The 26,534-nt window shown below is 38.7% G+C and overlaps 1 protein-coding gene across 2 annotated transcripts in view; it reads right to left on the minus strand.

Moving 5' to 3' along the window:
- The window catches only part of TMEM135 (transmembrane protein 135), a 187,208-nt gene that overhangs the window by 149,736 nt on the left and 10,938 nt on the right, over nt 1–26,534 (minus strand). Inside the window, exons 2-3 of one of the 2 annotated variants that reach the window (XM_054813467.1) lie at nt 21,268–21,395; nt 15,330–15,422 (exon numbers count right to left, since the gene is read on the minus strand). In XM_054813467.1, the coding sequence (XP_054669442.1) occupies nt 15,330–15,422; nt 21,268–21,395 (221 nt within the window). The remainder of the gene's footprint in view (nt 1–15,329; nt 15,423–21,267; nt 21,396–26,534) is intronic. The other variant, XM_054813476.1, reaches the window with a different exon arrangement.

Consider the following 26,534-nt stretch of genomic DNA (forward strand, 5'->3'; position numbering starts at 1 on the left):
ACTGAGCTCCTTTAGTTTTTTCACAGCGTTCCCTAAGACTTTAATCATACTCATGGTTCTTCACTGGAAGTGCTCCAATTTTTCAGAACTCATCTTCAAGGACTTAAAATGAAAATACAGGAAATAAAAGACAGATTAAAGATTCCCTATTCCTTGTTTGATCAATAGCATTTTAAAGAAATCACTAAGTGCCTCTCTCAAACTTTGAATTCATCTGCCTGTGAGCAAGGTATTTATATTTTCATGTAAGTGCTGTAAATTGTGGAAAACTTACTTGCTTGAGGCCAAAGTCCAATGCCCCTTACGCATGAATTAAAAATCCTATTGGTGCCAACAGAAGCAATGACAACTGTCCAAATCTGCATGCCAACATATTGTTTGTGGAACAGTTTCCTAAAGAATGTTTTCTTGCTTAGCTTGACACGTTATAAAATTCAAAGAATAACTTTACTTTCACAGGTAGCAAGAGCTTTTGCTTCATATAATAGCAAATCACACAAAATACCAATTTTAGAAATACAAGCAAGATGTTTTTTCCTATGAAACTCACTGCCAGTTCCCTCTCTTTATTTATGGTTTTCCTTCAATATACTTATGGTTTTCCTTTGTTGCTAAGCTAAAAAAAGAGCAACAAAAATCCACCCCAATGCCTGAAGGTGGGATGAATCCTTATAACGTACTTATGCTCATGGCAATTTTACCAAAAATTAATTATTGCAACCACAGCAGCACTCAAAGAAAACTTCCAACAGAAAGAAAACACCTTCTCTAAACAGCCACGTTAGAGAAGTAACCTCTCTCAATATTCATTCCTCCTTTTAAATATTTTTCACATTTTGCCTTGCCCTGTCTATCTTATATGTCTAATATGTAGTACTTCAGTCCCTGCAGTTTTCTCATCAACAACTTTTTTTGACAATACGAAGCTTAAAGCATTGTTTTCTCTATTGCCTTGCTTCAGTTAAATCACAAACCTGTCTGAGTAGGCATCCTGAAATCTAAACATTCACTGCAATTAATTAGACATATTTGAACTACTATAATTGCATTTTTTTACCAGTCTTGTGGTTTTTATAATCACTTTTTTTTTCTTGCTCAAAACTAAAGGGGAAATAAGTGACCAAGTCAGAAATAACAGGAAATAACTACAGCAAGATGAATACCACTGTGTACAAAATTCACACAAATTGACTAAACAGGCACCTCTCAGTGAGAATAGCTCTAGGTGTGAGCTGTAACAGTGAGCCAGTAAATTCACACCACAGGGTGAGGTACGTACTGGAGCAAGTACACCCAGGCCCCACACCCTGCTACAGCTCTTGTAACCCAGCATACAGCAGCAGAGGTGGCTAGAAGGAGCCTGAGGGTGGACAAAGCAGCATGTTAAAAGTCTTGATGCATGCAACTAAGAGAACGTGTTCTCGGATTAAAAAGTCTCACTGATGTTTCTCCATGTATATAGTAAATTTAAACAGCTGGGGGGCAAAACCCCACAAAATAAAAATATCCAACTCACCACTAAGACAAGAATAGTTTTAGCTTTGCTATAAAGCTTTCTAATTTCATCCCCGGTCCAAAATGTCACATTCCTACTATTTGCTTTTCCAGAAATTCTTAGTGTTGTCAAACCAACAAGCCTGACCTGAGAATAAATAGGTACTAGGAAGAAACAAGTCAAACGTACTTTTTCTTGTGACCTATACGACAAAATCGAACTACATGTGGCTTTAACATTACAAAGTTCTGAAAAAAATACATTTTTATAAGATTCCTACAAATTCAAGTTTCAATTTTATATGAGTATCACTGTTCATTTAGTCTGCTGCATAATCTGACAGTTACCACCTTAATTTAGCTGTGAATCCTTTTCTGGATTGTCTACAAGTCTAAGAAATCACAAATAGAACTATTTCCAAAGGAATCAGGGGATTCAAAGGTATATATGGGATGCAATATACAAAAAACGGTAAAGAACATATAATTTATGCTGTACTGACTTGTTATAGTAAAATTGCAAGATGTTTGTCCTTTTTTAAAAAAAAAGAAAAGAAAAGAAAGAGTTAACTCTCACTTTAATTTCTTACATAAAGTAAGAAGCTAACATAATAGTTTGTAATGGCTCCCCAGACAGGATTTGTGGTCTGCAAAAACAGGAAGAATTCCTCCCCCCAGCTTCCCTCCCCCACACACTGTAAAACACACCACTTTATAACCTGCACAATTAAATCAAACACACAAATCACAGGTTTCCCCCAAAAAGAAAAAGGTCAAAATGAAGAGGGGTTGGTTGTTTTTTTGGGGTTTTTTTTCTTTTTTTTCCCTGCTCTACAGCAGCTTGACACCACAAGTTAACCAACTATAGATCTGGAGTTGCGATTGCATCCCTGTAATAACACAAGTACTACAGATTATGTTTAGGGTATCGTTAATCTCTCACACCCACCAATTTCCTACTGACAGCTGGAGGCCAGCAGCAAAATCCTGGTGCAAAAGTTCACTTAAAATCAGCACGAACAGATAAGCTTTCAAAATAATGCCAAAATTTATGAAAACAGACCTAAGCAATAAGTTTTCAAAAAAGAAAATTATTACTTTTTGAGCTTAGTAAATACCAGTAGCAAGTCTTTCACACGAAGATAACGTTCAAGGACATAACTTCATATCAAAAACATACAGCTTAAGGATCCACAGCCCACTGGGTTTTTTGAAGAAATTTTTTATTTCAAAATTTTGAGTTGTTTCGAGTAAGAAATGGATACTTCACAGGTTGGGGAAACTGAAGTTGCTCAAAACTGCAAATCAGTAATACTTGCTTTGAGCACATTACATGTTCAGTAAAATGGTTATTTTTTTCTTGCAAAGACTCTGAATTTGTTGTTCTTAAAAGGAAAGAAAAGAAACTCAACATGTTCTATGATTTGAACACACGCCAAAGAAAGGGTATGAGAAAACTAGAAAGGGAGAAAAGCCAGAAAGAAAATATATCTACAGTAATACATTCCAGTTAAATTAGTACCAATAATTCTTTCTGAGTTTTCAGCTAGTGCAACACACAATAACATCTACAGTTTGATTTTTTAACTGTTTTACACTCGGATTTTATACAGATTTTCTTTCATCATTCCCTCCCTCTTCCTCCTCTCCCAGTTTCTCTATGGTGTCTACAGAGCCAACAGAGTCAAAACAAAGGCTGACCTACAGGAGAAAAAAAAAAAAAAATCTTAATTAAAGTGTGATTTAACCTCACAAGATTCCATGAAGAGATAAAAGTCTGATTCCAAAGCTTATTAGTTTCATGAAAGGATTGACTAGTAGATAACAGAAGAATAACAAATTAATCAAACCTCAGGAAAAGAAATGAAGGATTTCCAGCAATTTTTTAAATTACTAACATTCTTGGTATAGAAGGCCTATCTAGTGTTAAGTAAGGCCTCAAATAACAATTTCTTTGGACTGTTGATAGTAACACGGAATTGTTTTTAATCAACTCAGTCAATCAAAAAGAAAACATTCAGTTCTTTTCTGGGCACCTTCTCAGTCAGGATACAATATGTGCTGCTTGGCCGCTTCCTTCTACGTAGGGCACAAAAGCAAGTACTCTTTTTGAGCAAAACCGCTTTGGGTATCCTTAGCAGCAGAGGGTCATTGCTTCTACAGATTTTGCTGGCAATCACTGTTTCATAGCAAAGAGAGGACATAATGGACAGAACTGTTAATAACAATTAGGAAGAAGAGAAAGGCAGGGCATGGAAATTTCAGAGTTGCAGAGATAGGCAGTATTCACTGGCCGTGGACATATACTTGGTGTATCGTGGGAGTGAGAAAGACTGGAAGAAAGAGAAAAACTTCTCCTCTAAGGCTACTACCCTAGCAGACAGCTTGGAGCCGTCCCAGCACCAGTGGAAATTCGTCCAGTATGTGACCTGTTCTCCTTCACCTCTACCCTCCAGCCCTTCACCCATACCCTATCTGCACATCCCATCCACGGTGAGAAGCAGCTCCAGAGGCTTCCCAAGAAACCCTTTGAAATAGCTGCCTTTCTCTCCCCAATTCATATGCTGTGCCCAGTTTGAGACAGTCCATTCCACATGACAAGTTTTTTGATAAGCTACTCAAATCAACAGGTTTTTTTAATCTATTTCAAAAGTCTTAAGCAGCCTAATGCTCTTTTTCTAGTCTGTCAAACTAGTAGCTATTGTTTTGTTTGCATGTTTAGAGCTAATTTTCTCTTTAGACTCATAATGTTTTAATGATTACATTTGTGATCACATTACACTGTTTACCAAATACCTGAAGTAATATGCAAAAAAAAGCTCATGTGACAAATCAATCCAACTCTAACAGAAGACAACTGCAGCCTTTCACATGGTGCAACTAACTTCTAAATGCCCTTACGCTCAGAACTGGCAGACCAGCTATTCCAGCAGCAGCAGGGTTTGGACTTGCACTTGCCAACATACGGTGCCCATTTGCATTTTTTCCCCCTTTAAAACTCCCGAGTATATTAAGTCATATTAAAAGCAGGCTTCGAATCCAGTTAGGAACTATGAATTAGTCATGCAGAAGACAGATTAACACTGTTAAAAGAGCGTGCCTTCACCTGTAAGGGCCCGGAACACAAGGGGTCCCAGTGTCAGAAGCCAATGTAAATCTTCTGTAGAAAGGTAGGGCAGCCATACCAAGAGTTTGACTAAGAGTCATTTCAGCACATCCCTACGACTGAGAAGTTGATTTCTGGCAGGACATCAGTATTTGATGACAAACTGTGCCAGATACTACAGTGAGATGTTAATGTGACACGTCACCTACCAAAGAGAGAGAGAAGCCATTGCCAAGTCCAGTTTGAACCGATAATTTTCAAACTTTAAGCTCCAAGATCCAAAATGCCAATGGCTGATATTGGAGCATTCTTGCTAGTTCCTCGATCCACTGCTCACAAGGAATGAATAATGGACACTGAAGGGCTTAAAAGGAAAAAATCATCATTGATGAAGCAAGATGGAGCACATACAAATTCCTTCAAGCAGACAAAATGATGCTGTACTACCAGACAATCCATATTGTTTCTGTCTTTCACTAAAGTTGGAGCAGCCTGGATTGCGATGACAGGCACTGGCCCAAACTCATGAGACCTGTTTTATGCTTGCCTTTAATGCAGTGGACTCTGTTGTTCCTGCTTTTCAGACAGACCATCTTTAGGAGAAGGTTTTAACAGCATATGCTTACTTAATTAAAAAGTTTCCATCTGGAGTGGAGGTCATCTGATTACAAGAAACACTATGCAATCCATAGGACTTACTAAAGGAAATAAAAATGTGTCATTTTCTGTCCTGGGATGTGGGGGGGACAGGGCAGGAAGGGGAAGCAAGATGTTTAACCACAGTACGCTGCTGTAATCTTCACCACAGAAAACCCTTGCGTGGTTAAATATAGCAAATCATTACCATTCTAGGTTTCTCCCTCCACACTTTTCCTGCTGCAGGAGCTAACAACAACGTTAATTCCCTGGGAGCAATAAGGCTACAGGAAACAGTCACTTCATTTACAGAGGGTTTATAGGTGTGGCTCATATGGAAACAAAGATTTAAGCTTCTCTCATCTGTGCTATCTAAAACCAATATCCTACAAGCAGACCTGAGGAACGTATCACAGACAAGTTCCCTCAAAGACTTTCAGCCATTGTACCAGAAGCATGGTAGGCACGGATGTTAGCTCGCCAGGTAAATGTCAAGCTTTTCATTGCCACATCAGCCAGCACTACAGCCAGCTCACCTAGGCAGCATCTGAGGTTTATTCTACACTAGCAGAATATTTATTTTCCCCCCTCTGGGAGCTGCACGTTGCACGCAAGCATTCAGATGCAGAAGATGTATTAAGTGTTTGCTTAAGCCAAGGAAATCCAAATGAGTGTCTCCTGGATGCTAGTGCTGAGCAGACAGAACAGAGTAATTAATCCAGTTTGTGCCATTTGAATCCAAGTCAGTCTTGCAGAATAGTACAATGTTCAGCAGCAGTCTGAATTTTAACATTTTTTCTGTATGCATTTCAACAGGACTCTAGGTTTTGTGGGATTTGGGGGGTTAATGATGAAAAACAGAATACAAAATTATACTAATAGATGACTAAATAACTTTTACTTCATTTGCGGCCTACAACGTGAACATTTCAAAAACAGATTTGCCAAAAGTGGTCCTTAGAATAGTAAAAAAATTTAACTATAATCAAGTCTCAATTACTCACAAAGCAGCGCAGGAAGAGCTAGCTACAGAGAGTCACCTGGGATCTATCCCAGGTTGTAGCCTGACCTTAGCACTGCCCTTTGTCCATCCAGGCTGGTCCCACGTGAACTGATAGGTAGATCAGAGCTTAACGGGTGCTGCCGGTGATGTCTTCATAACATTCATGAAGCAACCTCACAGCTGGTGCTATGCCTAAAGTGGTAAATCCTCCTGAAACTCAGGGAACTGTAGACCATTGAGCAAATGCAACCTATTTAGTCCTGCACAATCCAGGTCTCTTAGCATAACAACACTAAGAGAAAATAAACTCAGTCTGTACAGACCCACTCAGATGTTTGCAACACATTCTCCAGCATCTCCAGAATCACAGGTAGATATTTTACATGGGATCTTCCAGTGTTCTTACTCATGTCTGTCTGTGTTATCCCAGAAAATGGATTGTTGACCATAAAGCTATAGCTGCTCTCCTGCTCTTCCATCTTGTGCAAGACTCCCAAGGACCACACAAGCAAGCTGGACCAAATTTTTCCAATACTTGAATGCTGCAGGCTGAAAATTCCTAAAACTTGGATGCTGAGCACTTCTGCAAACATGGTTACAGTTTTCCAGAAGCCTGATTAGTCTATAACCTCGGCTGATTGACCATAAATGCATGGGACTGGAATCACTGATCCCCAAGGATCGTTCCTGCTCTGTTCACAAGTATAGGATTCATCTTGCCAAACTTTTGCCATCTGAAGTGGAAGAAATCTAGCTTAAGACAGTTATCTAAACTGCCTTTGTAACTGAGACACATAATGGTCATTCACTGATCAATCAACTGATTGGGAAAACATGACCGGTATGAAGTAGAAAAGCACATTTCAGATGGTTAGAAAAGTCAGTGTTGACTGTAAGCACTTCTTTTTAAAAGGTGTGCAGAAGTATAGGGATTATACCTACATCTTATGCGCGTACACAGAATCACAAGGAGTAAAGGGCAGGGGTGAAGGACAGACCGACTGTAGGAATAATTAAGAGCACAGTATGGGAGAGAGGATCTTTCTTGCATAAAGAACAAAATGGTTTCCACAGTTCATTTAAATGCAGCAAATTTTACTGTGGAGCAACTTTTACAAATGGAGCGCAGAGTTTACATCTCGCTAGTAACACAGTGTCTTTTTATGACCCACAGAGGACAGCTTTTTCTTTCACACAGGACTGCTTCACAATCCAGCTACAACTTAAATGACAGCCTTTCCTTCATCCACTAGGCAGGCAACCTTGTCATAGAAGGATATCAAATTAGTTAAATAGGACTTTCCTTTTTTGAGCCCATGCTGGCTGTGCCTGATGAGTGCATTATTATTTAAATGCCTTTCAATAGTACCCAGTATGGTCTTCTCCATAATTTTTCCAGGAACGGAGGTTAGACTAACAAGTCTGTAGTTCCCTGGGTCTTACCTCACGCCCCTTTTTGTAGACTGGAGTAACATTGGCCAGCTTCTAGTCAGCAAGGACCTTCCCAGACTCCTAAGACCTTGCTAGATGATCGAGAAATGTCCTGCCGTAACATCTGCTAGCTCCTTCAGTACTCTGGGTTGAATCCCATCAAGCCTCATGGTCTTATGAGCATCCAGCTGATACAGCTGGTCCCTTACAATTCCAGTGTCCACAAAAGGAAAGTCACTGTTCCCACACTTGTGGTCCTTCGACTCAGGGGACCAGGCAGCCCAAGGTCTACTAGCTTTATCAGAGAGTGAGGCAAAAAAATGCATGGAATGCCTCCACGTTTTCTTTATCCCTATTAGTCAGACAACCATCTCCAATATTTTATTTAGACCTCCTTTTGCTATCCATGTACTTAAAAAAATCCCTTCTTGTTGTCAGATACAACACTGGCCAGTTTCAACTCTAACTGAGCTTTTGGCCTTTCGTGTCTTCTCCCTGCATAGGCAAAACACAGCTCTGTAATCTTCCTGCGAAGCCTGACCTTGCTTCCAGAGATGATAGAATTTCTTTTTCCTCTTGAGCTTCATGAGGAGCTTCCTGTTCAGCTGAGATGGTCTTCTGCCTCACTTTCTTGGCTCACGACACAATGGGATTGCCTGCTCCTGTGCTTCTAAAAGGTGGTTCTTAAAAACTGACTTCATTAACATTGATTTAACTGAACACAGTTAAATTAACTTCAGGAATTTTTTCTAGAATTAACATGTAATGCTATAACATTAAGTGAAAAATAGAAATCTCTTTGAAAATATCAACAAAGGTATGACTGTCAGGGATATACGTTACAGAGATCATCGATCTTTCTAGTGTAAAAAAAACAGGCTATTGGGGTCTTTTTTTCCAAACTAGAGACTGAGTGTGTAAGGACAAACATAGCATAGGCCAGGTGGTCCCGTTTCTCAGAAAGACAAATTACTGTAAATCATTGATTAGAAATACTTCAGCCCTGTGCTGAGCAGGAGCTCCTGCTAAGATCCAAAGTCAGCAAGAGATGCTACTTTCCATGAAAAACACTTCCCAGAGTTGCCCGTCCTGAGCTACCTGCCATTCACAATGATCCCACAATCACAACATCTTCCAGACTGACTCCTGCACCCCCTCTTGAATGATCAGTTTTCCCTCCCTCTGGTAACTATAGCACCAATTGCCCTCAAAGCATGCAGCAAAACATGTTCAAATGTTTACATGCTGTTACTATAAAAACACAGGTCTCAAACATTGGCTCTCACCGAGGCACTTGCTGAAGTGCAATGGATTTTAACATATTTTGGTTTAGAAAAAAAAGGCATTCCCATTAACTTCTACAGCTTGGCTCCATACTTCACAGTAATAATCACTCTAGAAGAGTAAAACTCCAAAGCAATGTTTCCCCGCTAGCTCTCCTTACCAGATTAGACCACAAAATACTCATGTAAATGATCCAAACTTGAGGGTTTTTTTCACTACAACACAAAAAATGTGCAAAAAATCATCCCCCAACGTAGCTTGCTCTCTCAATTTCTTACCGGTAGCAAGTAAGACTAAAGTTTGCAAAAACACTTGCTATGTTAAAACCATTTGTTTAATTTTTTTGATCACCCACCCCTCCATACTGGTGATTTAGAGGTTTCCCTAAAATACGACGTCAAACTGAATAACCATAGAATATTTTGAGAAAGGAAATCATCACCTCAAGTCTAAATATACTATACTACTATACAGAAATATATACCAACAAATTTGTATTTGAATGGACAAACTTAGAAAAACTCTGCATTTATTGACAGCGCATACTTTTTACCAGTACTGTGCTGCCATATTCTTCCTTTATAATGTATTCAGACTAATGGCATTTACAGCAAGCAAATAACCCTAACAGCAACTGAATGTTTCAGCAGGAGAACAAACCTACAGTCTAAAAATTCCATACTGTTCTTAGACAATATTTCTGCCACTTTTCTAAGCAATACATAGTAATACTTTTGTTTCTAGGAACACTAAATAAATGTATATATAGAGATGTTCTCTATAACATGCACTGTTGCACTATATCACCTTTTAAATGCACATGCTTTAAATATTTTCCAGAGAGTCCCGTATACTGAATTTTTTTTGATGAAAAACACCCAAAGTTTTCAACTAAAAACATGCTGCCAATAGTTGCCCAGAGCAAGATTTTACAACCAAATTATAAAAGCCCTAAATCTCAAGTTTTATAATACTATCAGTGACACAGTCTTAACTGTAGCGACGAGACAGGCGCCGCTATAATGTTAACAGCCAGTATGTAAACATTAATGCAGCCTAAGGGGGGAGCAGGGAGAAATCCCGAAAGGGTCCCTTCAGAACTGCCACAGAACTTTTAGGTGGCTGCAGTTAAATTTTCTTTTGCTTAATTACTTACAAAGGGAAGAAAAAAAAAGTTAGCTAGGCAGTAAGCCTATTTAATTAAATTAAAATAGTAATTGTGTCCCTTCTTAAAGCTTTAGTTATAGTTCTTGAAACTCACTAATATGTTATTTTTTGAACAGTCCAACAAATTGAAGTTTGCCATTTAGCTATTAGCAAAACACAACTTAAATTGTTTTGTAACATCAGCACATTTACAAAACACTTGAGAGAACATCATTCTTTTCCCTGAGAGTAATCACAGGGGTCTTAATACAGGCTCTTCACTGAGCTATCTGACTCCTTTGTCTTAGCACCAGTAAGGTCCAACCGCTCCAGTCCAATTTCCAGTAAAAGGCTGGCTTCAGCCAAGCCTCAAATCACATTTCAACAGCTTCATTCACAACACTTTTAACAAGTATATTCAGTTACTTCATCGCCTTCTAACAGTCTTGGTGCTTCTAGAACAAGGTAGTACCATGTCTTTCAGTCTAAGCCACATAACTCCTCCTCTACTATATGCTCAATCCTTGCTGATAACAGATGTTGGAAAAAAATGACAGAGGACTGTAGCTTTGAACTACAAACAGCAGCCAAAAGATGTAAGCAAAACGTTCATTTTTCAACATTACAAACAAATAAAATTGCTTCTTAGCAACAATTTGAAACAACACTTATAGGAGTAAACAAGGAGTACACTGGTAAAACAACTCCATACAAAGGTTAATAAAATGTATGCAATGATTTCCTAAGGAAGCTTAACAACATTAATGTAACTGAGTCATTTCTCTGTTTTTGAGGACACATTAACACAACTTCTAATGTCTAACACTACAAAACTAAATTCTGCGACAAAAGAATTGCACATTTTTCTTTAATACATGTAAAAAAGATGAAACTAAAGAAAATTATATTCTTTTAAGTACAGTTGTACAAGTGCACCTGTTATTATTAATACATAGTTATGACAATATATACATAAAGAGTAATTAAAATGTTGAAGTCATTCAACAGCCGAACAATCAAAAGGAAATAGAAAAATGTACATTCTGATGAATTGTGTACAGTTCTCCAGGAAAAGGGAGTACTTTCCTCGTTTGCAAGAACATTTTCTTTGCATGTGAAAACACATAACATACCAGTAACAACTACAGTATTTTTTTGTTTCATTTTTCATTTTTCAACACCTCCGCCAGAGCCATAAATAAAGTGAACAGAAATAACATGGCAGGACTAACACCAAAAATTATTAAAAAGATCTGTACTGTATGAGACAATGTACAGTCAAAATCAGCTGAAATTTAACTCTGTGCCCTCCTACCACTTCTCAGAGCAAACGTATACCAGCTATGCAGCTAACAGACACCAGACTGTCAGTTGTAAATTCTGCATGGGCCAGTAAGGACGCTTCCTCCTAATCCTAACAGGCAACCCACACTGCTTGAGAGTACCAGAAAAAGGCAAAAATTCTGAGTTACTCCTACCGCAGTCAGGGACTAAAGGCACAGAATATGAATCTGCACATTACCAACACATAATCTCTGTGTTTACATACTTAGATTCAGTTGTTACCTCAGAAATAATTCTTATCACAACATTATTCATAATAATGTGACTAATTCTCTTCCGTCATCTCACAGAACATTTATATATACTTATACTAAAAAGTTCACAAGTGTTTTTACTCCTTAGCCCTTTCCACAGAACTTAATAACCTAGTTTTCATAGACAGGATAACCATATTTTATAATCACCAAACAGAATACACGTGGACATAACAACATGTAATTTATATCTTTATAGAACTGTAGCAGCGTAATATAATGCAGATCATTTCCTGAGTCTGAAGTTTCTATGTAATGTCACCTCCCCTTCGCGTTGCCAGTACCATGCAAATTTGCAATTACGTATTACACAGATACAAACTATAATCAAACCAGTTCTGTTACACATTAGAAAACACCCTCCTCCTCAGGATTAGAATGCGCCTCAACAAGCTATCCATCTCTTTTTCCCATTCTTCCCTAAGAATGTACAAGGCTGGCAAACATGAACAGCAATGCTCAGAAGAAAATCTGATTTACAAGCCTGCTGTTCCCAAGTTCAGGACTGACAGGGATGCTGTGTAAGCAAATGCCAGTGAGGTACTTAAAATAGGATATCCACTTGGGAAGAGATTAAGTGATTAAGTTTGATGTTGCTGCCAGCTGCTACTAGCAATTTAAAGGGCTAGAAATTTGTTCATGAACTCAAATCCGGACTTCTTCCCACCTCCCTGATTTTTCAATACAATTTGTTGTAAGCTACTCAGGATACAACTGAAAATGCCACTGCGTCTCCATGTCAAACATCAGTTTCCTAAGAGACTACAAGCCTATTAAAATCTGATTTTGCCTGTAACAGAAGCTAACAAGCAAATAGATGTGAAATCAGAAAAACAAATATCATTAAGTCTGCCAGCAGCAGCATTTCACACGTTATACACAGTTAGCATCTGATAACATAGGAAGCTGTTTGGTATGTTAAAAAACCTAAACTTTCGACTACCTTTTGATACCATTTAACTTTTTTTTTTTTAATTACTAACAATGACTCCATATTTTCAGCTGTGTGTGTTATATTGCAATACCAACATTGCCTCATTATGTTTTACCTGACGCAATATAATGTGAACTGTCTACGCAAAATACCTTAGGCCACACATTTTGGATTCTGACAGAAAGGAGAATGCCTTCCAGGAATTAAGTATTTCAGCATTATTCACTACACACCAACCTACTTTTGTCATTTTCACACACCTTTATTTCAACTTTTATTTCTTTCCAATTTCAGATGCTAAATAGGAGCCTGTTAACACATCAAAGCTCTCCTACATTGCCACTAAGACTTTTAGAAATCCCCATTTGACATAACATTTGTTTGCCTGCTCTTTTTGCTACACTTAACAAGCTTAGATTTGCAAGTTTTTCAAAGTTGTGACACAAAAACCTCGTACGGGTTTGGGCTCACAAGCAGTTTCAACTCTTGACTCACAAATACTCTGAGAGCCGCAAAAAACTCATAGCTGGACACCCAGCCTGATTTCTGACCCTTTAATGTTATCTAGGAATATTAGAAATCTGACACACAAAATCCTCACACTGTAACAGGTTTCTAGCAAAAGTTAAGCTAGTGGTGTCCCCGATCAAAGGGAGAAAATGCATTTGCTGTCACCACAAACCAAAATACTGATGCCAACGACAGTCCTGGAGTCTAAGTAACTAGACAAAGTTCTACAAAAATGTATCCACCCTCTTAGGAAATAACTGCAAGAAGATGAAAATCAGTCAGCTAGAAAGGACTTTAAAAAAAAATAAGCTATGTATTAATTTTATCACAATCATTTTCTCTATAGTTACATTAAACAACCTGATTTAGAAGTGCTCTCAGTTTTCCAGAACTCCTTACACATCCTCAGTCTTCAAAAACAATGGATAACGCATTCTTTTAAAAGGACAGAACTTTGACAATCTTACCTAAAACTTGGCTTGGGCTTTGCTTACTCCATGACTGAAATTTAGGAATGGGGCCTGACAGTCAGTCAACAACATGGTGTATACATATTTGTAGTTGTTTTGAAATGACTGCATAAGGAAGTTTCAGATATTCATAGTAACCAAAAGCATGTTCACATCATCTTTTAAAGAGTAATCCCTTACATCACCTTTTTGTCACCTTCTCTACTTTGACTAAAACCTACTAACTAGATGACTAAAGCATCTCATTCCACATTAAAGTAATTAAGCATTATAACTTTCACTAATGATACAAACTACCAATAAAAGCTGAATTTCAAAACATTAAAACCTTACAACCTAGGATTTCACCTGCCACCTTTCATGGCCACATCACAAACAGCAGCTTTCAGCTCTCCATAGATCACTCGGAGCTTTCTTTCCCCACCCTTTTTATGCTTTTCATAATGAACTTCCCATTGATAGCTGAACTTCAGCACTGTTCCTTAAAGGCTTTCCTTTCCATATCATTATGTTTCATCCAATTTGGACTACTGCAGCTCTTCCAGACAGTTTTTTCCACAACATCCTATTACTCCTCTATATTAACTGATGTCATGCTGTTAAGTCATCAGGCACTTTCATTAACACACTCCTTCATTGTGACTAATTGCAAGCACTATTTAAATTATATTTTAAAAAAATACACGGTTTCACTAAGAATTCCTAGGCAACTGAACTTCATCAGGCAATTCTAAGCAACCAATTACATATGAAACAAGAAAAACAAACCACAAAAAAGAAACTGAACATTTCAAAAGTGTTTTTTCCACTGTAGTTTCCTAGATTTAAATCTAAGGTTGCAAAAGACACTATTTCAAATGAACTACACTTACAGCATTCTGCAACAAAATCACTGAATTGTCAAATACACAAGTACAGCACAGCTACAGGTTGGGCGGAGAATGGATTGAGAGCAGCCCCAAGGAGATGGACTTGGGGGTGCTGGTGGACAAGAAGCTCAACATGAGCCAGCAATGTGCACTTGCAGCCCAGAAAGCCAACCGTGTCCTGGGCTGCATCAAAAGAAGTGTGACCAGCAGGTCGAGGGAGGGGATTCTCCCCCTCTACTCTGCTCTCGTGAGACCCCACCTGGAGTACTGCGTCCAGCTCTGGGGGCCCCAGTACAAGACAGACATGGAGCTGTCTGAGCGAGTCCAGAGGAGGCCACAAAGATGATCGGAGAAGGCTGGAGCACCTCTGCTATGAGGACAGGCTGAGAGAGCTGGGATTGTTCAGCCTGGAGAAGAGAAGGCTTCCAGAGAACAGCCTTCCAGTACCTGAGGGGGGCCTATAGGAAATCTGGAGAGGGACTGTTTACAAGGGCATGCAGTGATAGGACAAGGGGTAATGGCCTTAAGCCAAAGGAGGGGAGATTTACATGAAATATTAGAAAGAAATTCTTCCCTGCAAGGGTGGTGAGACACTGGCACAGGTTGCCCAGAGAAGCTGTGGATGCCCCTGGCTCCCTGGCAGCGTTCAAGGCCAGGTTGGATGGGGCTTTGGGCAACCCGGTCTAGCGGAGGGTGTCCCTGCCCATGGCAGGGGGGTTGGAACTAGATGATCTTTGAGGTCCCTTCCAACCCAAACCATTCTATGGTTCTATGAAATACCAATCATCAAATGACCAAAACAAGAAATATATTACATAAAGCTGAAAATTCATAAACACAACCCATACCTGCTCTTCCTTTCGATGAGAATAGCCATATAAGAAGCAGGTAAAGCAGCACCAAAGCCAGGAGACCAAAAATAGAACTTTCCAAGTAGCTTCCTGAAAATGTAATTTGTACATATATTACAACTGAAATGTTAATATACAACTCCAGATTTTACAACTCTATATTTTACCTTTATCATAAAATTATGCCCATTTTATTAAGATTAATTTTGTCCCTTTACATTAAGCAATACTTACAAATGAATACTAATCATTGTATTTTTATATTTGGATAGTTCTTCTCAGATGGGTTCCCACAGTGCTTTATAAACGTTAAACACCTGAAATACTTCATTAACGTATGCATTTCATTTAAAGGGATTACTTTACTTCAAAGGAAGCAGTGCTTCCAAGAGATGCTTCTGAAAAGATACAGATATTAATTTCAAAAAAACCCTCTAAAAGCACTAATAGTTGCTCCTCTACTAGGCATCCAAATACATCTTCAGGAAGATGAGCCTTGTGGAACACAGGGATGTAATCATGTGAGCGAGAAATCAAATCAAATTATTCTAATATACGTCACGTTCCAAAGACAGATAGTCAACTCACACTAAAAACAGTAAACCACTCATTTACAGTAAGCCAAGGAATCAATCTGTACATTACAACTGGATATAACAGTGACATCCCGGTTCTATTAAGGTGGGAAAGTTAATTTTTTGCAACAAGATCTGGGTTTTACTCTAAGACTCCAACAATTTCAACTATCAAAATTCCTCCAACATTAAGAGTTAAAGAAATAGTTATGCAAATGTTAACATCTAAGAAAATATTTCTACAAATTGGTCACTGTTAGAGAAGGAAAACCAAAATGCATGTCAGACACAATGGCACCAACCACGTTTGGTCTGTTCAGGACAGCTGCACCTTCTAACTAATTCAGGTTGATCACCGAAGGAAACAATAGGCAGTCATGTTATTTGGTAGCATGATAATAAACGTACTACAATTACACCAATGCTGCTCAGCTGATAAGCAGTATCAGTTCAGGAAAACAGAGTGTTACAATGGAGTCTTCCCTTCTAAAAACACAGTGAACAAAATACAACAAACAAAACGGCAAATACAGACAGAGTAGAAAAGGAAATTTTCTTAGATAAAATTTCATGTTGATGACACAAAAGAGAGAACAAAGATAATTAATCAATACCATCTGATTAGCCCACTTTCATTCTTGCTGTAAAAGGCATAATCAGCCTCATTTCATACTTCCCCTGCAAAAATAACATTACCAGCAAGCAATGCCAGCTTATGTTCCTAAGTGAAAAAAGAGTCAGTGTATCAGCAGCAAGTGATGTAATGGCAATTACACACACTGTTCATTCCCACGGCTGCAAAAGGATAATTTCTCAGGATGACAATGCCAAATACTGCAGGAGCTAAAGTTCATTATTAGGACTCTCTTGGAAAGCAATTACTGTATGAAGTTTCAGAGAAGCTATTTTAAACATAATAAGTATGAACACATCTTACCAGATACACCTGTTAAGTAACAGAACAAATGTCTTTTCTGTGGGAAAGAAACAGGAATTTGTTCTTTTGGCATGGTTCAGAATCCCTCTACAAATGCTTACACGTTTGGGTTGATAAGATTTCAGAAACAACAGTAACATATTTTACATAATAAAACCTAGTGGAAATTAAAATGCCCAATCAGTAAGTGAAACATTTAAACTGCTAAAGTAAATGAAAACAAGTTTTTGTTATCATTTGCATGGTTATTTTCACATGGTCTATGGTTAGAAATTGGAATGAGAAATAGGAGTTCTTTCAGGTTATGCATCTAATTCTTCAATGTACAACTGTATCCAAAACTCAAAGGTTGGTTGATACATAAGGCTGAATCTAATTAAGCAAGCTAATGTAAAACTCTACATGGACAAACTTAATTACTCTATTTGCTAGACTAAGAGAACCATGTCTTCATGAGGTTTAGCATTTAATAAAACTGAAAACCTAAAAATCACACCTTTCATTTAACAGATGTAATGCTTGTCAATACTGGAGCCTAGCACTTCCATCTGAAGCCCAGACAGATGCAGTCTTCTGGATCTCACCAGCAGAAGAGATTACAATCCCCAGCTGGCCTGCCACACATCCGTAGCAGAGATCATCACCCCCACTGCTCTGCCAACAAAGCAATCTGCACATATTCCCTGATTCACTTCAAGGAAAAAAAAGGAGGGTGGGGGGGAGGGGAAGAAAAAAAAAAGTCAACCAAGCTAGCTTGGTAATCTCTTCTAGAATGAGAACATCTATCCACAGCCTAAGTCATTGCTGATACTGGATTTAGATGTTTCTGAAAATCTGCCCACCTATGAAATTATGAGAACAATGCCTGAAATTATTTTAATTGCACTTTCTTGCCTAAAGTTTTACACCCTTGAAAATATTTGCAGCGCTTTCAATTTTGGTGGTTTTTCCTTGCTGAAAGGAAGCAAATACTACAAGAGCATAAAAAAAACATATTGGCACAAGCCAATTGTCTTACTGACAATTACACTTCATATTTAGTTTTCTAATTGTTACTGGATGACTAAGACGTATTTTCAGTAAACCCAATGACTGAAGATTCGCTGGGACTTTGGTAAGGTACGAACAGATGCAGTGGTCACTTTATCCAGGACACCCTATATACCTGCCAACACATCTCCTCCTTGGTGCTACAAAAGGAGGAAACAGGCAACTCCTCTCACATCAGGAATTGTGCTGGTAAATGTGAGTTAACACGTCCAGTTACAAACCCTTTAATCTGTTGCTTTGGTCTAGAACTCCAGGAGGGTAAGATCAGTCAGCTGCACGGGGCTTGCGGGACAATTTTGCTTCTGAGTTACTGGTGCTCCCGCTATAATGTACCTTCCAACCAAAAAAAGATAAAAAAACTGCAGCATACATCCTATCACACAAATCTATCACGTCCAATCTCTCACCACTATCTAGAATCAAATCTAGAGCATCTAGGTCTTCACAGTATCAGACAATCTCTTTGCAAGGTTGCAAATTAAGTTCAGAAATACTCAGGCCACAGTTACGCAGAACAACACAGAGGTACTGACATTTCTTTGATGAATTAAAACATACAATACCAAATGGCATTCTGGGCTGAAAAATGACATACAATTACTTTTGTTCTCAGGGGCTACTGAAGGAAGTACACTGCACCCCATAGTAATTAATTCAAGGAATTACACAAGTTCAAACAAAACATTAAAAAAAGAAATATATTAAAAAAAACCCCAACAGACAAATTGGTTAAAAAAAAAAAAAAAAGGAGTGAAGTCTCACATTTCCATCCTCCATCACCCACCCAACAGCAGATGAGAGAAGGAAGCTTATATGGCTCAAGCTGCAAGATAATGTTGATATTAAGTACATTCCAAGTGAAGGACCTGTCAACATTATGATCTTAGGAGAAGCTCTTAAAATAAAAGGCACATACTCAACTTGTAAAAATGTCATGTATTATACAGCTTTCTGGCTTGATCTCATTTTCTGTCCAAATAACACTTACGCAGCTCCTTGACCATATTCAAGTACTTCACTGACTTGTTCAAAGAACCTATCCATGACAACTCTCAAAACACCCTCCTGACTAATAGCAGCTAGTTTAAAGCCCATCCCTGTGCAAGGACAGGACTGCTTTTTTCCACATGATGCATTACTTTGCACTATCAAATTTCATAACTGTTCTTAATCAACAGACCTTTCTGAAATGGATAAGAGTCAGTTTTAGATTCCTGTACCCTAAATAATCTCATATAAGCTCTTACACTACTCTTCATCCCTTTTTCCATATTCTTTAGGTATATCCAGAACAAAGGACACAACAGGAACATTACTGGCAAGCTCTTCCTATTATGAAATCTCGTTATTTATTCCTTGCTTGTTTTCATGTATTTTAACTACTTGCTAATCATTTACTAATTTCTGGAAGGCAGAGGATCCTTCTTCTTGAAGAGTCCTAGCAAGCACTCTGATCAAAATCATTTGGGAATTCATGTATAATGTATCATCATATATATTTATCCTTCAAAGAACACCAGCAAATGTGGAATATATGACTTTTCTGATAATCATGTTATCCATTGTTTGATTGAAATGTCATTTAATAGCTCTTACATATCCCACTCAATTGCTGAGGCTCTGAATTTTATTCCTGTCAGAAAGCTGGCAAATGCTCCTTATAACTGGATTTTCATATATTCCAACAGGTATAATACATAAGGCTTCCTAAATACTTTCTTCTTTTGCCTCTATTCGTGATTTCAGTTCACCAGCTCCAATTAGCACCCCAGCCAACAGGCTGACAGTTTTTATTTGCAAGTCCCGCAATTGCAGGTGGTGGGCAGTCTGCAGAGATTCTGCTGGAGGTGACAGTTCTTCATGGGCATCTCTTTGCAACAGAGAAAGCATGTACGTCTCTCGAGATGCTGGCTGGTTACTCTGCTGCGCAGCTATAAGAACAGTAGGGTAAGCATTTACGTATATCTCTTGTCACACTGAATTGTTAGAATTGTCCTCTGCATGATTTTGGCCTGGGTCAAGCCAAAGAATGCTCCATGGGGACTTGGAAGGCCCACAGACCAGTTACCATTCCCATTACTCAGTGTGTGTCTGGCCATGCTGTTTATTTTGGAGGTGAAAACAGCTTTAGACAGCTATGCTTCATGTAGGTGACAGCGATGCCATGCCCATTGGCTTCAGAGTGAGACCCTAATCTCTTACCTGCTTCATTTACTAGCACAGGCAGAGTCATCGATCTGCTAGATGGCTAGTAACCTCTGTCAGAGGAACAGCTGAAAACAATAAAACTTGAAACCACTCCAGCTTAATTTAGAGAGTAGCATTGAACTACAGCACTGAAGTAAGGCACTACATATTTACAAGCAAGTACATGGCAGGATAAGGAAGACCACTGTATAGCTCAGAGGAGTAAAGATAAATCAACATTAATACAACTCAGATCACTAGAAAAATTCATATTCTTTAGAGCTCGTTACTTAAAGAGTGATTTACTTAAAAAGCGTTCCATGGCTGCTCAGCCAGCTCCTGCTCTTCTTAGCCTTCTCCCTCCCTCAGCTGTGAAGCAAAGTTTAGAGGCCTCTAAACAGATCTAGCACTAGGGCATAATGGGTCTGATTAACTTTTAGAGAGTCAGATAACTTCCAAAAATTCATAGCTACTGTAGGATTTACATGTATAACATCTCTTACAATAAATGCAACCTACTTCACTCTTACAATTTTGTATAATTTACATCTAGGACATCATCATGTTCATAAACAGGAAAGTTTAACCTTTAACTATCCTGATAGTTACTTGAAATATACATTTGAAACAGCTCAGAATACAGAAGTGTCATTTACAATAATTTTTCAGAGTAAGTCTGTACCTTACAGAACCTCAGAAGCTGTGCTGGGATTTCCTTCATTTATGACCACAAATAAGGAAAGTATAAGCCTGGATAGCTGGATAAAGTTTAGGATAATTAAAAGTCATCACAGCCCCTGCATTGGGAAAATAGAAACCACCATTAAATTACATCAATTTTTTCTAGGAGAGAAAGATCAGGCCTTCTCAGTTCCCCTCTGGAATATATTTGAATTTCCTGCAACAATGTAGTTTGAATCAGTAAAACAGAGAAAAAGAAGCAAAGTGAATACATTGACTTGTTTACTGATTTAAAAGTGTACAAAAATGAGAAGAAATAACAAACAAAGGTTCATATTCAAGTGGTAAGACTAGAAATCAAGATGATCACACAGCTGTTGCTTTTCTTACTCCTACCCAATACAAACAAGCCTATTATAAAAAAAGACGAATTATTATATAAATTGAAAAGTTGTATAAAAAATAGCTTTCCTATTACATTTTATTTTTAGGACAGTATACTAACCTTAGAATGCAAAAGCAAGCAATATACAAGGTGCCATTCGCTGTCAGAAAGGAAGTTGACTGCAAGATCTCAGGTAGCAGTTTGTGCAAATAATAGTCAAGTTTTCGTTTCCTGAGAATAGCAGCAATCTGAAGGAAGAAAAAAAAAGGGGGGGGGAACACAAACTTTAGTTCAGTTAGGCTCTTTTTTGCACTTTGTAAAGAAAAATAAAAAAGGAAAAGGAGACATGCCCATTTAAGTAGTAAATCAAAGCCTCTTAAATTTGCTGGTTTTATGAACAATGCAACAAAGATTTCCTTTGAACTTGTTCCAGCTGTTACAATATTTATACCAGGAAATACATCAAGCAATCCTAAATGGGAAGTATAGGAGGAATTTTATTACCTTGTTACCGTTGGCCATAACAGTCAGAAATGTTGTCTGCCAGATATCAGAACTTTTAAGATGTGATAAATTTACAGTGAGTTTTGTCTTCCAGACAACCGGACTATCACATAATTAAGGTCAGAATATCACTAACGTAATCCAAATACAAGCCCTACACAGTGTCTATGAAGTGATGATGTATTTCTGAAAGTTTTCTACTCCAATTAACCAACTGCAAGTCCTCCAAAAAATGTTCACCATCTGCTAGAATAGCAACATGTTCCTGACAAATTTTATAGAAACGCTATGTTATCTCTAAAAACCTGCCTATAGTAGAAACCAGGCTGGATCTAAAAAATAAACGGGTTTTTTAGTCTTTTTACTATATGTCCCATGTTTTATAAAGAACAGTTACTTAATGACTCAAACACTGAAGGTCCTCAAAGTCTTTTTCATCCACAGAAATTCTGCAACTATCTAATGGGAAAGTGTAGAGAACCAGGCTCTTCTCAGAGGTGCAAAGGGGTAAGACAAGAGGCAACAGATAAGTTCAAATACAAGAAACTCAGACCTAAGGAAGAGAAATTTTCACTTGAGGGTGACTGAATATTGGAGCACATTGCCCAAAGCGATTGTGGACTCTCCATCACTGGAGACCCTTGAAATTCAGCTGGAAAAGGCCCCAAGCAACCTCATCCAACTGGCCCTGCTTTGAGCAGCAGGCTGACACCTCACGGCTTCCCGAGGTCCCTCCAGCCTGCGTGCTCCTATGACTCCATGAAATTATGCTTTGGGTGCACCATGAGACAGATTTTATTGTTTTTTCTTTTTAACAGCATTATCATCTTTATCTGCACTGATCTCCCAGGGACTCTCAAAACTGGCAGGAGTCTTCAGTCAATGCTCAGAATTAGAGAAGTTCCAAAGAGAGTGAGCTTCATACTGCTGGTGCTGATGAGAACAACGAAAAGATGCCCTGTCAAATTGCTATTGGCAACATCTCTCAAAGTCTCGGTTTCTTAATTTAAAATCATGGGGGAGGGAGCTGTTCTTCTGAAACACCGTCCATCAATCGTACTGAATAGCAAGTAGATGTTTTAGATTCGGAGATGGGCCGAGGATTCTGCTAAAACTAACCACAGGGAAGTTTTGCCAAAATCAGTTTCCAGAATGGAGCTTGAACTAAGGATTGAGGAGAAACACATGCACGAACAGGCTTCTGAAAACAGATTTACACATAACTTAATCAAGCGTCAAGACTGCTTAAACCATAATGGATTAGGCAATAATGCAATCCAGATAATCTTTCTGTTGAAGGAAAGTCTTAACGTAAACTAAACACCAGATCACTAGTTGCTACCTCCTCAGCTATTTCTAGCCCATTGTACAAAGGTCACAAACATTTGGAACAAAATAACAATTTTTTTTGTTTTAAGAACACAGACCTTACACCTGAAGTGTGAAGCCTTGCTTCCTCAGAGCAAAGTGTCAGAAGTATAATAGGAAAAGATTGGTATCTTATAAATTAACGTCAAATCAAAATCAAAAATTTATTTCTGTAGCTTCTCCAACAAGTTTTAGACTAATATAAATTTCTGCTTTCCTTCTCTTTACTGTTCTATTCCCAAGTGAAAAACAGAAAAGAACCAGGCAGAACAACACACAAACCAGTCCAAAGAAAACAATGCTCACGATAACTGAATGAGCTGTATGTGTAAGAGCAATTGAGCTTGATGCATGCCCACCAAAAAAAAAAAAAAATAAATAATGCTCATCATTTTCAAAGTGCTTTATAAACATCAACTTAGCCAAATATTACGTACAGTTGCAAACAGACAAGAGCGGACTACGGAGTAGGCTCTGCTTCTCTCCTGCACCACCAATGGTGCGATTACATGGAAAGAATACCAGAGATACTTCCGGACGCCACTTTGCTCTCCCTTTCAGTTCCACACATTTCAGAAAAGTACTATTACAGTTGAGGCTGGCAAGACAGAAAGATTATGACATCTGTCAGACTGCAGCAGTTCATGGCTCCCACTGCAATACACTTCACACAAGTGAGCTGGGAGTACACTGTGATGAAGGCCAAAGTCTTAGAAAAAATGCACTGCTTGAGGCTTAGCAGCGGACGTGGGTAGCAGATAGAAGCATGGAAGGAGAAGGCATCAGGACATCCAGTAGATACTTCCTTGGCAAACTATTAATCTCCATGAAGATGCTAACAGACATAGCAGAAGGTCTGTAAGTTACTTGAGACTCCCTGTAGAGTCAGACGGACAGAAATTAACATCTCATTGGCATTACAGTCTCAGCTCTTCAGCTATAAAAGGAACATACGAATCCTAGGACACCTTATTTAGGCACCTCAGGGTGGTCTGTATCAGGACCTTTGTGTTGATACCTGTAACAGTTAGTTTGGGGTGTTAGTCACTACAAGAATGAAGGACTGCAAGTCTGATTCAGCTCACCGATGCAATTAACTACCGTATATCCAGGAAAAGCCAAAACCAGCTCCATACCTCCCATTACTCTTGTCACCATTCTCCATCATTTCTTACTTTCACTATTCTCTTTTTGAGATGCAGTGACAAGAATTTTACAAAATAAAATTATTCAGTGCTTACAAATGATTGTAGATTTTCAGCTTCAGTAAGATAGTAGAGCATGCCTGCAACAGGACTGGAGCACTGCTGTGATAGATAATGCCATGAGTGTTTGCAGCTGTATAAAATCCAGACACAATGCTGCCTTCCCTCAATCTCACATTGCCCATGCTGCCTCACCTCACCTCCTAACCCAGAGGTTTACCCGAAATCCAGGGAACAGAAGCAACATACTCCTCACACCACTGTAAGACCATGATATCAAGGGACAGAAAAGCACAGTCCACTTCCAGCGCTGCCTCTCCCTCTACTTTATTTCTGAAGTCAAGGTGTTTCTCCTGCCTATTACCCTTTATGAGAAGGAGAAGGCTGCCCAAAAAATGTCTGGAACCATGGAGAGGAAGGTCCACCAAATGCCAGTGGATTAAGACCCAGGTCTCACTTAGTCATTACTTCTCCTGGCAGACCACGGCAATGCACCCTTACCTACCTCAGGGTGAAGAATGCTCCAGCATCTCCTTTGACTATCAGTGGCTTAGGAACACATCAGATCTGCTGCAACTTCCCACTCTGGCTTTCATAAAACACTGAGTCACTCTTAAAATCTCTTTCTTTCAAGGCATCCAATGGCCTGGCCTTAGGATATTTAAAAGGACTACACAACTCTTTGGGATAAAGACTGTCATTAACAACTCCACCCTTCAATGGAACCTAACATTTAACCAAGACAACCTTTACCTGTACCTTTCCTTTTAAAAAAAATAAATCAGTAAGACCGTGGAATAAAGTTTCTGCAATTCTAAGAGCTATCACTGTCTGCACCATCTTCCATTCCAGACAGAAAGCACATAGCTTGCACTTGTCATTTACATATATACTGTATATCATCCATTTAAAAAAAAAAAAAGACAAAACCATAAAATCAAAATGTCACCCTGTACACACACACCTCTAGGGATGAGACTACAAAGGGAATAAAAGACCTAATGTGACCAATGTCTGCCATCTATCCAATATAACAGAAAAACTCTCTCACATAAACCATTGTGCTTGTCACTGACATCTAAATTATCAGTTAGATAATAGCACTTCTTCAAGCAGATTTGCTCTCTGCAGGTGAAAAATATCCAGGTTTGAAATACTTCCCTAATGTTAAAGATTTATTTATTCATCAAGAAAAATTTCAACCCTATTAAGAATTAAGTATTTGAGCCAGGGTAGAGTATAACCACTCCTTTTAACTTAATTTGCCAGGATTCCAAGATACCTTGAAAGTAATAAAGAAAACCCACATTTCAAAAACTAAAACTGATGTTTTCCTCTCACCACAACTTAAGTTTTCTTACACTATGACGTCTTATGCACTAATAAGAAAATGTAAGCAGTAGTAAGCCTGCAGATGCAATCTTTATTTGGCCTATGTAAGCATTAAATAGAGATTTCGATAGTCACTATCACAGTCCCTATCAACGGCTGAGCTGTATGCCTGTTTAACTCCACTTTCTGCTCTTTCAAAACCAGCAGACCTCAAGCCAGCAGAGCTCTAGAAATAGGACAGAGTCCAGCTTTGCCAACATTTTTACATTCTCATCTTCTAATACAATCAACTAGTAAATCCTGTCTTTCCCAATCTCCCATAAGAAATACTTTTCTAGATGCCCAAACACTTGACAATTAAAAGCAAAAGGGAATTTAAAACAAATCATGCATTGTCACAGGGCAGACGGCCTGAGAATGCCCAAAGTTTTTAGAACTTTCTAATTTCCTTCTATTCGCATCCAAAAGTTCTAGTTCTTGATCTAGAATCAAGATGGATTCACCAAGGGGAAATCATGCCTGACCACTCTGATAGCCTTCTATGGTGGTATGACCAGCTGGGTGAATGAAGGGAGAGCAGTAGATGTTGCATACCTTGACTTCAGCAAGGCTTTTGATACTGTCTCTCATAACATCCTCGTCAGCAACCTTAGGAAGTGTGGGTTGGATGAGGGATCAGTGAGGTGGGTAGAGAACTGGCTGAATGGCAGAGCCCAGAGGGTTGTAATAAGGGGCACAGAGTCTAGTTGGAGGCCTGTAGCTACTGGTGTGCCCCAAGGGTCAGCACTTGGTATGGTCTTATTCAACATATTCATCAATGACCTGGACGAGGGGACAGAGTGCACCCTCAGCAAATTCGCTGATGATACTAAGCTGGGAGGAGTGGCCGACACACCGGAAGGCTGCACTGACATTCAGTCGGATCTGGACAGACTAGAGAGCTGGGCAGAAAGGAACCATATGAAATTCAGTAAGGAC

This window comes from Grus americana, chromosome 1, assembly GCF_028858705.1.
Source record: "Grus americana isolate bGruAme1 chromosome 1, bGruAme1.mat, whole genome shotgun sequence".
NCBI lineage: Eukaryota > Metazoa > Chordata > Aves > Gruiformes > Gruidae > Grus > Grus americana.